At 50.5% G+C, this 17,774-nt stretch overlaps 1 protein-coding gene across 2 annotated transcripts in view; it reads left to right on the top strand.

Moving 5' to 3' along the window:
- LOC146869113 (E3 ubiquitin-protein ligase TRIM39-like) overlaps nucleotides 1–17,774 on the top strand; it is a 73,888-nt gene that overhangs the window by 41,578 nt on the left and 14,536 nt on the right. For both annotated transcript variants that reach the window (XM_085609599.1, XM_085609739.1), the window contains 2 exons: nucleotides 2,335–2,357; nucleotides 11,303–11,355. In XM_085609599.1, the coding sequence (XP_085465725.1) occupies nucleotides 2,335–2,357; nucleotides 11,303–11,355 (76 nt within the window). The remainder of the gene's footprint in view (nucleotides 1–2,334; nucleotides 2,358–11,302; nucleotides 11,356–17,774) is intronic.

Raw genomic sequence — 17,774 nt, 5'->3', positions numbered from 1 at the left:
GCGGGAGGGGCTATAGGTAAAACTGTCAAATAATCTAACGCCAAAATGAGGTCTAGTGTGCACAGAGTCCAGTGGATCCCCAAAGGTAAGCAGAGGTAAAAGTAGATAGCGCCTTACTCGCTATTTGTGGTAGTGTGGGCGAGCAGTAAGGCTTTATCAGAGGGGAGTGTTAAGCATTTGTTGTACACACTCAGGCAAGGCGCGTACCAGTCAGAGGACCCACCAGAGGCTGGTCATTTTTCCATTAAATCCCACACTGGCATCACGTTGGGTTTAATGTGCTGAGAAGTTTGATACCAAACTTCTCAGTTTTCAGTAAAGCCATTATGGTGTTGTGGATGTCGTAATGCCAAACTCCCAGCACCATATATTCTTAATGGCAGCACTGCATTTACAATGTCTAAAAATTGGTCTTGACAATGTAGGGGTACAGGGCTCAAGCACCTGTACCCTCCCCACTGGTTTAGTGCACCCAGCTAGAGGGGTGGCTGACCTATGCCAGGGCAGTGGGTTGTAGGCATGGCACACAGATGTGTGCCATGTCGACTCTTCACTGTGTTCTGCACCAAAACACGCAGCTTGCGGTGTCAGCGAGTGTGTAAAAGTTTCAGGGCCTCAAACGGTGGCACAATAAGTGCTGCAGCCCTTAGAGGCCTTCCCTGGCCACAGTGGCCTTGTACCCATGGTACCTTTTACAAGGGACTGACATGTGGCCAGAGAGGTGCTAATTGGGGGTACAAGGTACAGTTTTGGGAAAGCACACAGGCAGGGACCCAGGGCACATCCAGTCGAAGTGCATCAGTTGTCTGGCAGAGAGAGAGTCTTCCTTCTTTCCTTCTTTCCTTCTTTCCTTCTTTCCTTCTTTCCCCCACCATGACCAATAGGGTCAGGGGGCTAGGACAGTGCTGCCATGAAGGCTAACACCCAGCAGAGGCTACTGACAGCTGTCAGTGCCCAGGACCAAACCTTTAGCTCTTCGCTGGTGGGTGAAGCGGCTACCTTGCAGGCTTCTTTGGATTCTGGTGGCCTGTCTGCTGGGTCAAGTGACTTCTTCATAATATTACAGATTGTCACGTGGCCTCATTCAGTAAATCTTCGACTGCTGGTTCATGTGATCCCTTTCAGAATACTGTGTCTTTGACTTTTTTCCAGACTGTCATGTGAAGTCATTCATATTACCCACTGCTCTCATGTGACCCTCTGAGAACATCTTACAATGTGTCATGTGACCCTATTAGTAATATCGGAATGTGCTATGTCTTGTGATTCCCATTCAGGATATCCGTTTTTGCTATGTCATGTGACCTCGTTCAAAATGTCACATTCTGTGCTTCGTCATGCGATTCTACACACTATGCTGTGATGTCATTCATTCACAATATTACAAACTGTGCAATGTCACATGACTCGGTTCACAAGATTACAGACTGCTGTTTCCAGAATGTGCTGTCTCATGACTCAGTTCATGATATTACAGACTGTGCTGTCATGACCCATTTGACAGTATTATAGACTGGGCTGTGCCATGACTCGGTCCACAATATTAGACTATAATGTGTCATGACTCAGTTCATAATATTACAGACAATGCTGTGTCATGACTCTGTTCACAGTATTACAGACTATGCTGTGTCATGACTCAGTTCACAATATTACAGACAATGCTGTGTCATGACTCAGTTCACAATATTACAGACTGGGATGTGCCATGACTCAGTTCACAATATTACAGACTGGGCTATGTCATGACTCTGTTCACAATATTACAGACTATGCTGTGTCATGACTCTGTTCACAATATTACAGACTATGCTGTGTCATGACTCAGTTCACAATATTACAGACTATGCTGTGTCATGACCCAGTTCCCAGTATTACAGACTGTGCTGTCTCATGACTCAGTTCATGATATTACAGACTGTGCTGTCATGACCGATTTGACAGTATTACAGACTGGGCTGTGCCATGACTCGGTTCACAATATTACAGACAATGCTGACTCAGTTCACAATATTACAGACTGTGCTCTCATGACTCAGTTCACAATATTACAGACAATGCTGTGTCATGCGTCAGTTCACAAGATTACAGACTGGGATGTGCCATGACTCAGTTCACAATATTACAGACTGGGCTATGTCATGACTCAGTTCACAAGATTACAGACTGTGCTGTGTCATGGCTCAGTTCTCATGATTATAGACTGCAATAGGAATAGCTCCCAATGTCTTCTAACTATTGATCATTAGAAGTGTTTCCCTCCTAAAACTACTGCCACATTTTAACTTCTTCTGTGGAAACTGATTTCTCTGTGTTTGTTTCTCTGTTTTGCAGGATGTCCGGAGCACCCTGAGCAGGTAAGGCCGGTTTATTATCCTCCTCTCAGTGTCTACGGAGAAGCCTCGCTGCTGCAGCGTGTAAATGCCACTACTGAGCTCACAGACAATGTGTTAGTGTCAGATCTTTATAAAATCACTTTGTGGCCTCAGAAAACACATCTGATTTCCCTTGAAAAAACTCACTTGAGTCCTGAAAAAACTCCTTTCATTTCCCAAAATCTCAGAGTCCTCAGACTAATCCTCAATGCCCTGAAGTAATTGCTACAGAAATTAGCTTCTTTATTTTTGTTTATTGAAAACCAGAGGAAAAAAGAAATACAATATAATGGTAACATAATAAACATCAATTGATATGAAAAGAGTGGAAAAAGGATCCATTGGAGATACTGGTGACAAACAAATTACGAGTATAGGAAGGGTATAGGGAGAAAGGGGGGAAGGTGAGAGGGGATACATAAGTTATGATGGGAAAATTGAAAAAGAATATTGCAGTTAAAACACTGTATGCAGAATAAATATGCAATATATAAACAGTAAAATGAAATTAGATCATCAAACTGTAAAAAGACAACCAGGTGCAATCATGGGGGCTTCCGAACATCGTCCGATGTATTGACAACATTCGCAGAGGAAACCTGACGAGAAGCAAAGCAAGAGAGGTATGTGGTAAGGGGAAGCCATAACAAATCTCTTTTAATTGCAAGAGAGATGGGGGTAACATAGTTGGTATCAAGTCTGTGATGGAAAAACACAGCATTCCACCAAGCTTTAACTGTTATGTTATCGGCTTGTTTTCAATTTGAAGTGATTAAGTTGAAGGCGATAGCTATGAAAAGATCTAGCAATTGAAAAGAGGATGGTGACTGGGGCCAATGAGGAGAAAGGGGACCCAAGAAAAGGTTAGATAAGGAAAAGGGTATATTGACTTTAAAAACCTTATTTATTTGGTACCAGACAGAGTGCCAGAATTGAGAAATAGGAGGACAATCTAATAACGTGTTTCAAATTAGCGGAGGGGGGCCGACAGCATCAGCAGGTAGATGGGGCGGTAGAGGAAAAGGAAGCCAATTTCGCAGGAGAGAGCAGGAGACGCTGATAAATAAAATAAAGGGTTTGAGTGGTGCTAGCGGCTCGCGAGGTTTTGTGGATTTTAAGCCATAACCTGTCCCATTAGGAGGTCGACCAGCATTGTAGCAGATCCTGTTCCCATGGTAATCCAGTCTGTTTTCTGAAGTTCAATATTGGATAGTAAACACTTCTGGGTAGAAGATGCTGAAGGGGAGGACTCTAATAGGGGGAAAGTGTAGAACAAGATGAAGGAAGATTCGAAATAGGAGGGAGAAGGAGATATTGGTTGAGAGAGGGAAGTAAAAGATTATATTGAGTTTTAAAGGCATTAGGGAGAGAGAATTGGGATTGGAGTGCAGGAAAAGATAAGGGGGGTTGATTCTCCTGGAGATGGGAAATACAGACCAGACCCTTGGAACGCCAAGATTTCCAATAAAAGGGACGATTATTAATTCGTAAAGATGTATTATGTCAGATGGGTTGTTGAGATAACAAAATGATAGAAGGAAAGGAAGATGATAAGAGAAGAGATAGGAGCAGAAATGAGCTTCTGACCTCACAAATCTTGTAAACCTGCCTGAAGTCCTCTAAGTGCCCTGATTACACAGAAACCGCAAGTGCATTCTGGGAAAGCCCCCTCAGGTTTTCCGCAATTCAGATTTGCAGACAAAGATGTCCCAATCACAATTTAAAAAAAAATCCCTTTACTGCTTCCAATCATCATTAGGAATGTATTACAACCATGTTCAGGCTCCTTCTTCGGTGAGTTCCCTTCAATCCTAAAATGTGCCCGACTGACAGTCTGGAGTGAAGTCTAGTGGGAGCTCTCCCGTCTCACCGTGGTGCTGAAATGAAAGCCACACACTCACCAGGTGGCTCACATGCTAAGAGCCTGTTGTGCTATTTACTGTAGCAACGACATCACCCGGATTGAACCAATGGGACCAGACCCAAGGGAGACGGCCTGAACCAAGGGGCTGCACATGCACGGTAGCACCATCGCCGTTCCATTCCTCCAAAACTTTAACAACAAAACCACAATAGCTCAGCATTGTCTGACTGTTCCTCATAGTCTAAGCGGGGCAGAGAGGTGGCAGGATTCACTCAGCGGTGCATCTGAGCGGCACCTACCTCACCATTAAGGCCTGTGTCACTCGCCTCTCTTCTCACCCCAGCCGTCTCTATTGCCTGAGCAATGTCTGTCAAGGAACATCTGGCCCGGATACAGGATACCAGTGTCTCCAGCTCATTGGACCGATCAAACAGGTCACCCACATAGGAATCCTCATCATCTTCTACAAACTCAGACTAGGGAGATAAGAGCAGTGAAACCTGCAAAAAAAAAACATTTCTTGCCGTTTCCTCCAGTCCTCTTGTCTCCGTTACCGTAGTCCATTGAGTTTGAGTGATCCTCCAGTCATTTCATCAGAGAGCCCGAACGTGCTCCTCTGATGTCAGTCCTTGACTAACACCAGCTCTTCTGCACACAGACCAGAGTGTCAGGCCCGATGTCTTCAAAAGTCCTCCATTTGAAGCTAGTGGACTTCGCTGTCCTTCAAGAAACTCATCTGAACCCCATTAAATCCTTGAAGCTCAAACATGACTGAGTGGGCACAGTCAGTTGTAGCGAGATGGGTGCCCCCTACCTCTCCCCTGTGCCTGTTCTAAGCATTGTGGGGGTGCCATCGGATTCACTGGAATCTCCCTTGTGAGGTGCTCCAGTGTTGGACTGATGATGATGGCTAATGGGTTTTTGCTAAATTGCATTTTCCGGATCGGGCGCTGATCCTGGACTCCATCTGCTCGCCCAGTGCCACTAAGACCCGCTCTCTGGTGGATCTCTCTCGTAGACCCCACAGAAGTGAAAGCCCTTCTCTATGCAGATTACATTCTCCTCCAGCCCCGCCCTCTTCCCTCTCTGGCCCCTGTCCTGCCTATAGTAGCTTGTTTCTTGGCATGCGATATTAACTGGACAAAAAGCGAGGCCTTACCCCTCTCGATAAGGAAAACCAGAGCCTGTTTGCAGATTGACTGCGTTCGGCGGGTTCCCACCAGGTCGAAGTATCTGGGCATTGAGATAAACACTGGTCTCTGTAAGAGGGTGGGGGGGTCAATCTCCTACCGCTTCGAGAATGGACTCTGGAGGGTTTATTTAAACGGAAGCATTGAACCTCTCCCCGTGGGGTCTGATACAAACCATGAGCAGGGCGGTGGCACCTTGGTACCATCACATCTTCGCTGTGTTGCCCATGCGGTCACCCCGAGCACTGCAACTGGGAGTTGGGGCAGCCATCTGTTCATATATTTGAAGTGACAGACGCACTAGGGTCTGAGCAGCCAGGCTTTGGGCTGACAGTGGCCAGCGGTATTCGACTTAGGCACCTCTCCTCATATTATTTGGCCTTTAAATTGTCCCGGGTTGCTACCCATCCGTGTGGCCCTGGACGATGCCAGTGTGGGTAGCCATGGAGCGCCACATCACAGGCTCGAGGTGCCCTGCCCCGCCATCCTACCTCCCACCGTCCTTCCCACTCTGTGAGGCAGGATCAGCGTGACACTGTGAGGCAGGATCAGCGTGACACTGTGAGGCAGGATCAGCGTGACACTGTGAGGCAGGATCAGCGTGACACTGTGAGGCAGGATCAGCGTGACACTGTGAGGCAGGATCAGCGTGACACTGTGAGGCAGGATCAGCGTGACACTGTGAGGCAGGATCAGCGTGACACTGTGAGGCAGGATCAGCGTGACACTGTGAGGCAGGATCAGCGTGACACTGTGAGGCAGGATCAGCGTGACACTGTGAGGCAGGATCAGCGTGACACTGTGAGGGTAGATCAGCGTGACACTGTGAGGGTAGATCAGCGTGACACTGTGAGGGTAGATCAGCGTGACACTGTGAGGGTAGATCAGCGTGACACTGTGAGGGTAGATCAGCGTGACACTGTGAGGGTAGATCAGCGTGACACTGTGAGGGTAGATCAGCGTGACACTGTGAGGGTAGATCAGCGTGACACTGTGAGGGTAGATCAGCGTGACAGTGTGAGGGTAGATCAGCGTGAGTGTGAGGGTAGATCAGCGTGATAGTGTGAGGGTAGATCAGCGTGAGAGTGTGAGGTTAGATCAGCGTGAGAGTGTGAGGGTAGATCAGCGTGAGGGTAGATCAGCGTGAGGGTAGATCAGCGTGAGGGTAGATCGGCGTGACAGTGTGAGGGTAGATCGGCGTGACAGTGTGAGGGTAGATCGGCGTGACAGTGTGAGGGTAGATCGGCGTGACAGTGTGAGGGTAGATCGGCGTGACAGTGTGAGGCAGGAGCGGCGTGACAGTGTGAGGCAGGAGCGGCGTGACAGTGTGAGGCAGGAGCGGCGTGACAGTGTGAGGCAGGAGCGGCGTGACAGTGTGAGGCAGGAGCGGCGTGACAGTGTGAGGCAGGAGCGGCGTGACACTGTGAGGCAGGATCTGCGTGACACACTGTGAGGCAGGATCTGCGTGACACACTGTGAGGCAGGATCTGCGTGACACACTGTGAGGCAGGATCTGCGTGACACACTGTGAGGCAGGATCTGCGTGACACACTGTGAGGCAGGATCTGCGTGACACACTGTGAGGCAGGATCTGCGTGACACTGTGAGGCAGGATCTGCGTGACACACTGAGGCAGGATCTGCGTGACACACTGTGAGGCAGGATCTGCGTGACACACTGTGAGGCAGGATCTGCGTGACACACTGTGAGGCAGGATCTGCGTGACACACTGTGAGGCAGGATCTGCGTGACACACTGTGAGGCAGGATCTGCGTGACACACTGTGAGGCAGGATCTGCGTGACACACTGTGAGGCAGGACCTGCGTGACACACTGTGAGGCAGGATCTGCGTGACACACTGTGAGGCAGGATCTGCGTGACACACTGTGAGGCAGGATCTGCGTGACACACTGTGAGGCAGGATCTGCGTGACACACTGTGAGGCAGGATCTGCGTGACACACTGTGAGGCAGGATCTGCGTGACACACTGTGAGGCAGGATCTGCGTGACACACTGTGAGGCAGGATCTGCGTGACACACTGTGAGGCAGGATCGGCGTGACACACTGTGAGGCAGGATCGGCGTGACACACTGTGAGGCAGGATCGGCGTGACACACTGTGAGGCAGGATCGGCGTGACACACTGTGAGGCAGGATCGGCGTGACACACTGTGAGGCAGGATCTGCGTGACACACTGTGAGGCAGGATCGGCGTGACAGTGTGAGGCCGGAGCGGCGTGACAGTGTGAGGCCGGAGCGGCGTGACAGTGTGAGGCCGGAGCGGCGTGACAGTGTGAGGCCGGAGCGGCGTGACAGTGTGAGGCCGGAGCGGCGTGACAGTGTGAGGCCGGAGCGGCGTGACAGTGTGAGGCCGGAGCGGCGTGACACTGTGAGGCCGGATCGGCGTAACACTGAGGGTAGATCGGCGTGACAGTGTGAGGGTAGAGCGGCGTGACAGTGTGAGGGTAGAGCGGCGTGACAGTGTGAGGCCGGAGCGGCGTGACAGTGTGAGGCCGGAGCGGCGTGACAGTGTGAGGCCGGAGCGGCGTGACAGTGTGAGGCCGGAGCGGCGTGACACACTAAGGGCAGGATCTGGGGAACAACCTTTACAACGCAACTTTTACAACGCACTACACTTGCAACACATTTTTTACAACGCAACATCCACTACAACGCATTCCATTACATCGCATACTACCTTTACAACGCATAATATTACAACGCATAATATTACACTACACTATCCAACATTTACCCTACTGTTGCACCCCCTGGAGTTAGAATAGTAATTTTTACCCTTATACTATCCAACACTTACCCTACTGTTGCACCCCCTGGAGTTAGAATAGTAATTTTTACCCCTATACTATCCAACACTTACCCTACTGTTGCACCCCCTGGAGTTAGAATAGTAATTTTTACCCCTATACTATCCAACACTTACCCTACTGTTGCACCCCCTGGAGTTAGAATAGTAATTTTTACCCCTATACTATCCAACACTTACCCTACTGTTGCACCCCCTGGAGTTAGAATAGTAATTTTTACCCCTATACTATCCAACACTTACCCTACTGTTGCACCCCCTGGAGTTAGAATAGTAATTTTTACCCCTATACTATCCAACACTTACCCTACTGTTGCACCCCCTGGAGTTAGAATAGTAATTTTTACCCCTATACTATCCAACACTTACCCTACTGTTGCACCCCCTGGAGTTAGAATAGTAATTTTTACCCCTATACTATCCAACACTTACCCTACTGTTGCACCCCCTGGAGTTAGAATAGTAATTTTTACCCCTATACTATCCAACACTTACCTTAAATGCAATGTAATATTATGCGTTGTAATAGTATGCGTTGTAAAGGTAGTATGCGATGTAATGGAATGCGTTGTAATGGTAGTTTTTAAAAATGCGTTGTAGTGTCATGCGATGTAATGGAATGCGTTGTAGTGGATGTTGCGTTGTAAAAGTTGCGTTGTAAGTGCATGCGTTGTAAAAGTATGCGTTGTAACGTCATACATCCGCAGGATCTGCGTGACACACTAAGGGCAGGGCAGGATCTGCGTGACACACTAAGGGCAGGATCTGCGTGACACACTAAGGGCAGGGCAGGATCTGCGTGACACACTAAGGGCAGGATCTGCGTGACACACTAAGGGCAGGATCTGCGTGACACACTAAGGGCAGGATCTGCGTGACACACTAAGGGCAGGATCTGCGTGACACACTAAGGGCAGGATCTGCGTGACACACTAAGGGCAGGATCTGCGTGACACACTAAGGGCAGGATCTGCGTGACACACTAAGGGCAGGATCTGCGTGACACACTAAGGGCAGGATCTGCGTGACACACTAGGGGCAGGATCTGCGTGACACACTAGGGGCAGGATCTGCGTGACACACTAGGGGCAGGATCTGCGTGACACACTAAGGGCAGGATCTGCGTGACACACTAAGGGCAGGATCTGCGTGACACACTAAGGGCAGGATCTGCGTGACACACTAAGGGCAGGATCTGCGTGACACACTAAGGGCAGGATCTGCGTGACACACTAAGGGCAGGATCTGCGTGACACACTAAGGGCAGGATCTGCGTGACACACTAAGGGCAGGATCTGCGTGACACACTAAGGGCAGGATCTGCGTGACACACTAAGGGCAGGATCTGCGTGACACACTAAGGGCAGGATCTGCGTGACACACTAAGGGCAGGATCTGCGTGACACACGCAGGGCAGGATCTGCGTGACACACGCAGGGCAGGATCTGCGTGACACACGCAGGGCAGGATCTGCGTGACACACGCAGGGCAGGATCTGCGTGACACACGCAGGGCAGGATCTGCGTGACACACGCAGGGCAGGATCTGCGTGACACACTAAGGGCAGGATCTGCGTGACACACTAAGGGCAGGATCTGCGTGACACACTAAGGGCAGGATCTGCGTGACACACTAAGGGCAGGATCTGCGTGACACACTAAGGGCAGGATCTGCGTGACACACTAAGGGCAGGATCTGCGTGACACACTAAGGGCAGGATCTGCGTGACACACTAAGGGCAGGATCTGCGTGACACACTAAGGGCAGGATCTGCGTGACACACTAAGGGCAGGATCTGCGTGACACACTAAGGGCAGGATCTGCGTGACACACTAAGGGCAGGATCTGCGTGACACACTAAGGGCAGGATCTGCGTGACACACTAAGGGCAGGATCTGCGTGACACACTAAGGGCAGGATCTGCGTGACACACTAAGGGCAGGGCAGGATCTGCGTGACACACTAAGGGCAGGATCTGCGTGACACACTAAGGGCAGGATCTGCGTGACACACGCAGGGCAGGATCTGCGTGACACACGCAGGGCAGGATCTGCGTGACACACGCAGGGCAGGATCTGCGTGACACACGCAGGGCAGGATCTGCGTGACACACGCAGGGCAGGATCTGCGTGACACACGCAGGGCAGGATCTGCGTGACACACTAAGGGCAGGATCTGCGTGACACACTAAGGGCAGGATCTGCGTGACACACTAAGGGCAGGATCTGCGTGACACACTAGGGGCAGGATCTGCGTGACACTGTAAGGTAGGTAGGAGCAGTGTGGTACAGTAAAGTAGTCTCCGGGTAGGAATTGGGCTGGTGCACGTGTGTGGAAGAGAGACAGTCTGTAAAGGTATTGCAGCCGCTACTGCCCTGTCAGGAAGACAGCTTGCAGACTGAATCCAGATGGCGGAGATCAATTAACCCTGGCTCCTGAAGTGGCACAAGATTCCAGACTATAGCCTCATTTGTATTAGGATTCCTGGCTTCTGTCAGGAGATATTGTGAGTTCTGGAGCAGTGATGATGGGTTTACAGCAACAGAGGTTGTGTGTTAATCCATGCAAGGTTTTTAGACGAACGATGACCAGGTTTACAGTGGCATGAATTGAGTGTGGCAGTGTTGTCTTGGGTGGTAGGTGAAACACATGACCCCAATTAAGAAGGTATTTATTAAGTTTCCCATATACACCTATCAGGAGCAGATGTAACCTGTTAGCCCTCTTCTGGCTGAGCTAGCCAGTGTGCCTAGAAGACCCAAGCCTTGGCACTCCATGGGCTCCCATGATGCCCGCTGGTTTCGCTGAACTATCTGCATGCCTTAGAACCCCCACATCCTGGCATAAGATATTAAAGGCACTTTTGGATATCGTTAGAGCTTTGACTGTTGTGTATGAACATTAACTCGCACTGAGCACTAGTCCGCAGGCGCTGCTCTTGAAACTGAATCTTATTTCAAATATAGGCCGTACGGGATTGTCATACTTTGCTCCCGTCGCGGTCATTGCTGTTTAATATAAAGATGATTTGTGTGTCGTTACAGGTGTAATAATGTGCCGATTCGGTGCCCAGAGGCCGTGGTGAAGAGTTATAAAGGTAAAAATCATTGTTGTGATTATCTGTGTATGTTTCTGTTCATAAACTTGGTATGGTATGTTATATGCTTGATATAGCACACATGTGCCACCAAAATAAAACTTCGACATATCATCAAAGACAAGGCAAATTATTAAATGATTCAGGTCAAGACAACACCAACAAAATAAGTTATAGAAGTCACTTTTCTTATGGATACTCCCAACCGTAGATTCTTCACTGTAGGAAAGTGCCTCTTTTGGACATTGTTTGCCCCCACTTTTTGCATAGAAAATATTGTAGTTTTGACTGAAAATGCACAGGGTCCCTGCCAACCATGCCCCCTGTGCCAGATCTCCTTCCCTAATCTGTACCCTTTGTTTCCACATTTGGCACTCCTTTAGCTCACATGCGAGTCCCTAGTAAAAGATAACTCTGATACCGCAGGCCTTGTGGTAAAAGAGGGTCCCTAAGGGCTGCAGCTTTAATTGTACCACCCTAAGGGACCCCTCACCAAGCACATGCACACTGCAACTGCAACCTGCATGTCTTGGTGCAGACAAAACTGAAGAGTCGGCATGGCACACATCCCTTTGTTCCATACCCATGGACGCTGCATGAGATATAGGTAAGAGACTCTTCTAGCAGGCCTTAGAATTAAAGGCAGGGTGCACACTATCTCTTTTGAGGGTATATCCGGATGAGCAGATATGTCGATTCCTGGATATTGTACGTGACCAGGGAAGCCATGCAAGTACATGGGCTGGATACTCGTCTTTATGAGTTCCTCAGCCTCATGATGGCTTCACTGAAATGTGGGATGTTTGCTACCAAACATCTCAGCACAATAAATCTGCTCTGATTCCACTGTTAGATTTATTAAAAATTGCACACACACGACCACTTAAAGGGGTCCCCTGAAACCTACCAGTCCTTAGTGCGGTCACCGACTGGCCTGAGTCAGCCTGCTATCAGACCGTTTTCTGACCACATGAGGAGGGTGCCTGTGTGCTCTGAGGCCGAGAACAATGCCTTTCCTGGGTGGAGGTGTTCACACCTCCCCCTGGTCAGGAAGAGCCATCCGTGGAGGGGAGCTTCAAAGGCTGTGCCACCTTTTGGAATGGAACCCCAGCCTCTCCTGTCAGAGGGAGCAGGCCTCCTTCCTGTCCTCACCCCCTTTTTTGTGGGAGGACTGGCGGGAAAACTTAGAAAGAATAGAAGGTGTGTCCCCCCCCCCCCCCCCCTTGCCAACTTCACCCTTCTAGGTTCACACCCACTCTGGCCACCCTGCCAGGAGGAGGTCACAACTCTTCTCTCAGCAGGTCCTTTGTTCTCCCTCCCGAGAGTCGTCCTTGCCTCTTCCCAGGAGGGCATAAGACTGTCTCTGGGATAGCAGCTGTTTGCAGTCATAAATGGCTACTAGGAATCTTTGGGCAACAAAGTGGCATCTTTCTAAAGTTCAAACACACAAAATAAATGCATCGGGTCTAGTTGGAGCACCCCAGCACTGTAGAGGGCAGGGCGTATGGGTGAGGAGTTTTTGTTCTAAAACATTGTTTTTTCAGCAACAGAAAGGTATATTGTGAGCCCCTCTAAATTGTTGGGTTGGTTCAACCCTTCGCTTTTTGTGTGATTTTGAATTGCATTGGAAGTGATGCATAATGTGTCTCTAAATGCCCCCTGGTGGCCCTTTTGTGTGTTAGTAACTTCTAAAGTGTCCATTTGTAAAATAGTTACATTACATCAAATTCAACTTGAGCAACAAGTCTGGATTATTGCAGCAATTCTTTTGTTTTAGTAGTCCCGTTTGGAAGTAAGGACTACTGATTTGTCAGCGTTTAATTCCATGTTCGCCGATGGGACTACTAGACTTTCTACAGTAGAAACTGCAGTGCCTGGTTTTAATGCCAGTACATGTAAAGTTATCAAAAACACATGCCCTTCTTTTCAATATAATGCACCCTGCCTTTAGGGCCCAGGAGGCATGCTTTCGGGGTGACATACATATTAATTGTTTTGGGCTTTTCCATTGGATTAAATGGCAAAGTCGAGTTAGCAGATTAAAACTGGTCTGCAGCCTACATGGCGGGCTGGAAGTCACTCCTTGCTGTGTGTCATTTGTTGTAGTACAATAAGTGCTGCAATCAAACGAGGGACACAGCTTGCAGGCCCTAGGTACCATATACTAGGGACTTATAAGTATGTTAACTTCTACCAATTGTGGGTAAACCAATTGGCCATGTACCTTGTAAGGGGTAGAGCACTGCGCCGAGGCCTAGTTGACCGGTTTCAGTCCACTCTCCGAGTCAAGAAACCAGCAGCATCAGTCCATAGGTGCCGTCTAGTACAGTTTACTGTCTTGTTCCATGTGCTCTCTAGTGCAGTGTGCCATCTAATAAACTGTGGCACATGGTACATTGTTCTTTCTAGTGCAGTATATCATTCAGAACAGAGTTCCATCTAGTCCATGTGTCATCAGGGTACTTCATAGTGCAGTGTATGGCGTGCCAAATGCAAGCCCGTGTGCGCCCGTCCGCGACCCGACGGCCACCAGCGCCATGAACCCTGGATCGATGCGCCGCCAACGCTACGACCCAGCGGCATTCCACCCTCTCAACCCAGGCCGCAACAACAACTGCAAGCTAGTATCACCAGCCGACACCCACGGACCCTTCAGCTGTCACCGCTGCCGGCACACCTGCAGCACTGCCAAGACCACGGACCCAGCGCAACCCGCCTGCAAGAACACAACCGAACCGAAGACCCTGCAGTGCATCCTCCTCAATGTCCGATCCCTCCACAAACCTGCCACCGAAATCTGGAACCTCCTCGACAGCACCACCCCGGACATAGCATTCTTTACCGAAACCTGGATCAACACCACCTCTGGACCAGACATTGCCATCGCCATTCCCCAAGGATACAAGGTCTCCAGGAAGGACCGCCCCACCTGCCCGGGCGGAGGAATCACCATAGTCCACAAATCCAGCCTCCGCCTGAGCACACTCCCCGACGAGCCCACAGACCTGATGGAACACGTTCACTTCAAGATACTGGCCAACCCTACCTCCACCCTCTGAGGAACCCTCATCCACCAACCCAGCAGACTTTTTGCCAACTCCATTAGAGACCTCATCTCACCGCATGCCATCACGTCCACCAACTACACCCTACTGGGAAACCTCAACTTCCACCTCGACAACCAACTGGACCCCAGAACCACATCCCTTCTGGACAACCTCCACAACATTGGACTCCGCCAGATCATGACTGAACCCACGCACTCAGCAGGACACACCCTCGGCCCCCTAATCACAATAGGAAACTCCATCACGTTCAGCCACACCACCGAACTCCCATGGACTGACCATCGATGCGTCCTCTTCACCTTTGGAACACCCACCGTCCACAGACACCTGCTCCCACGAAGAAACTGGACCAGAATCCCAGACTACCAGCTAACCTCATCACTCAGCAACTCCATCCCAACCATCGCGGAAAACGACGACCCCAACACCGCAGCCCGAACCATGCACAGATGGATCTACAACAGCGCCAACACCATAGCCCCCCTCAAGAAAAACACCACCACCCGCGCCAAGAAAGCTAGATGGTTCACCACCGAACTTCGAGAATCCAGACGCACTTGCCGCCGCCTCGAAGGCCTAGAGGAATACCAAATCCACAGAAGCCCACAACAACTTCAGAGCCGCCACCACCAACTCATCAGAAAAACGAGGAAAAAAGCGATTGAAGAAAGAATCTCCACTCACGCACACAACAGCAAAGAACTCTTCAACATCATCAAGGAGTTCGCCCAACCCACCAGTGAGTCCACAGACATCCATCCCTCACAAGACCTCTGCGACAAACTCCGCACCTTTTTCCACCACAAAATCAAGACCATCTATGACCACTTTGATGAAGACAACCAACGCATTGAACCCTCACCAACCACCCCTGACACCCTGAAGCCAGCGATCGACAACTGGACAGCACTCACCACTGAAGACAATGAAGTCAATCCACTCTGGGCCCCCACGGACCCCTGCCCCCACCACATTTTCAACAGAGCCGCCGACACCATTGCACCCATGCTCTGCCACACCATCAACCGCTCCCTGGCAACCGCCTCGTTCCCTGACGACTGTAAACCTGCTGAGATCAACCCCCTCCTGAAGAAACCGTCGGCGGACCCCACCGAGCTCAAACTACAGACCCATCTCCCTGCTCCCGTTCCCAGCGAAAGTCATCGAGAGCCATCAACAGCCAACTCTCCACCTTCATCGAAGAGCACAACATCCTCGACTTCTTCCAATCCGGCTTCAGAAATAACCACAGTACGGAAACCACCCTCCTCGCCGCAACAGACGACATCCGTACCTCACTGGACAAAGGAGAAACGGCAGCCCTCATCCTCCTCGACCTCTCAATGGCGTTCGACAGTCTCTCACCGCACCCTAATATGCAGACTCCACAACGCAGGGATCCAAGACCAGGCCCTCGACTGGATCCGCTCCTTCCTCTCCGGCAGAACGCAGCCAGTCAAACTCCTTCCCCCGCCCCCCTTTCCTCTCACCTACCACCTGCGGAGTCCCCCAGGGGTCCTCCCTCAGCCCTACGCTCGTCAACGTCTACATGGCTCCGCTCGCCCCCATTTTCAGAACCTACAGACTCAACATTGTGTCATACGCAGACGACACCCAACTCATCCTCTCCCTATCCAACAAACCCAACCCCGCCAGACACTACTTTCGAGAAGGCATGGAAGCCGTCTCCAATGGATGAAAAACAGCTGCCTACAACTAAACACCAACAAAACGGAAGTACTCCTCATGGGCCCAAATCCCGATGCCTGGAACGACACCTGGTGGCCCTCGGAAGCCCGCCCACCCCCACGGACCACGCACGCAACCTGGGAATCATCCTGGACTCAGAGCTCAAAATGTACCTCCAGATCAACACCATCTCGTCGTCCTGCTTCCACACCCTCCGCCTCCTACGCAAGACCTTCAAATGGATCCCCCTCAAACACAGAGACCGCCACTCACTCCCTGGTCACCAGTAGGCTCAACTATGGCAACGCACTCTATGCCGGAATAAAGAAACACCTCACCCGCAAGCTACAGAACATCCTCAACCTGCCAAGACACTGCCACATCTCCCAGCACCTGCGCACACTCCACTGGCTCCCCATCGAAGCTAGAGTCACCTTCAAGATGCTAACCCACGCTCACAAGGCCTTCCACCACAACACCGGACCAGCATACCTGAACAGCAGACACACACCAATGCAGATGGCCTTTCCAGGTTTACCCCCTTAGACGATGAGCACTACCAGGGACTAGGTTAGTTACTCGTCACCTTTCATCTGTGTAGGTGGGGGAGGGTGGGGGTGACTCTGTAAGGGCCTTTTCCATTAAGGGCTGCTATAAGAGATCAAGGGGGGTCATAGGTTAACATGGGCTGGCACACGGGCACCCCATGGGTTGCAAGCCCCATTATGGTCCCACTGAAAATAGGTATGTTCGGTATCAAACAACTTGTCTCATTTCCCCTGACATAATTCCCATGTCTAGTTTGATATGACTGGCTCCCAGGTGGCTACCTTAGCTTTTGCCCACTTGCTTGCCCCAACCTCTACTGTGCCCTGGCAGGCAGCCTATGGCTGCTACCACCAAAACAGGAATCGGACCCCCTGCCAGGAAGTGTGAATGCTTCCAGGAGTCAGACACAAAGACCTGCCTGGGAAGGAGGTAACACTTTCCTCCCTCACCCGGTGACTAGTAAAATGGCAAATCATGCCGATGAGCTTCAAAGCATACACTGCATCTGATAAGCAAGCAGGCTGGCTCCCAAAGGAGGAAAAGGCCCTCCACCTGCCCCGGGCACATTTGCATCCGGGCAGGCTGAAAAATTAGATGGTCAGGAGGTGTACACTCCCAGAAGGCTAGCCACATGCCTAGGGTGGGCGACCTGTTCTGTACAGCTAAGGAAGCTTTTTGCCCCTCTATAAGTGGCAGAATAGTGAGTTCTGGGTAAACTGGTGACACCCCCCCCTCCCCTAATGTATTCACCCGAAGGGGGGGGATGAGTTCCCGGGGCTTGTAGCTCATTGGTCACTTTCACCCACACCCCTAATGCCCCTAAATGTAGGATTTAAAGGGCACCACTTGCTCCAGAACCTCAAATCTGAGACCTCTTGCAACAAAGAAGAGACCGGAGTCTGCGACAGAAGGACCTGCATAAAGCACAGGCGCAATAATCTGCACCTATGGCAACCACCCTGGAACTGCATGACGGCGGCTCGTCCTGGACCAAAGAACGGTTACCCAAGACCGAGGGACCCATGGAGCGCCAAAAGCGACTCCAGACTCCTTGGACTACTGGCACTGGACGCCTGCAGGGAACAGAACGCACCTGGAACCAGATAATTGGTG

Source organism: Triturus cristatus, chromosome 1_1 (genome assembly GCF_964204655.1).
Source record: "Triturus cristatus chromosome 1_1, aTriCri1.1, whole genome shotgun sequence".
NCBI lineage: Eukaryota > Metazoa > Chordata > Amphibia > Caudata > Salamandridae > Triturus > Triturus cristatus.
The sequence above is the reverse complement of the archived record's forward strand: the minus strand, read 5'-3'. Positions and strand labels throughout refer to the sequence as shown.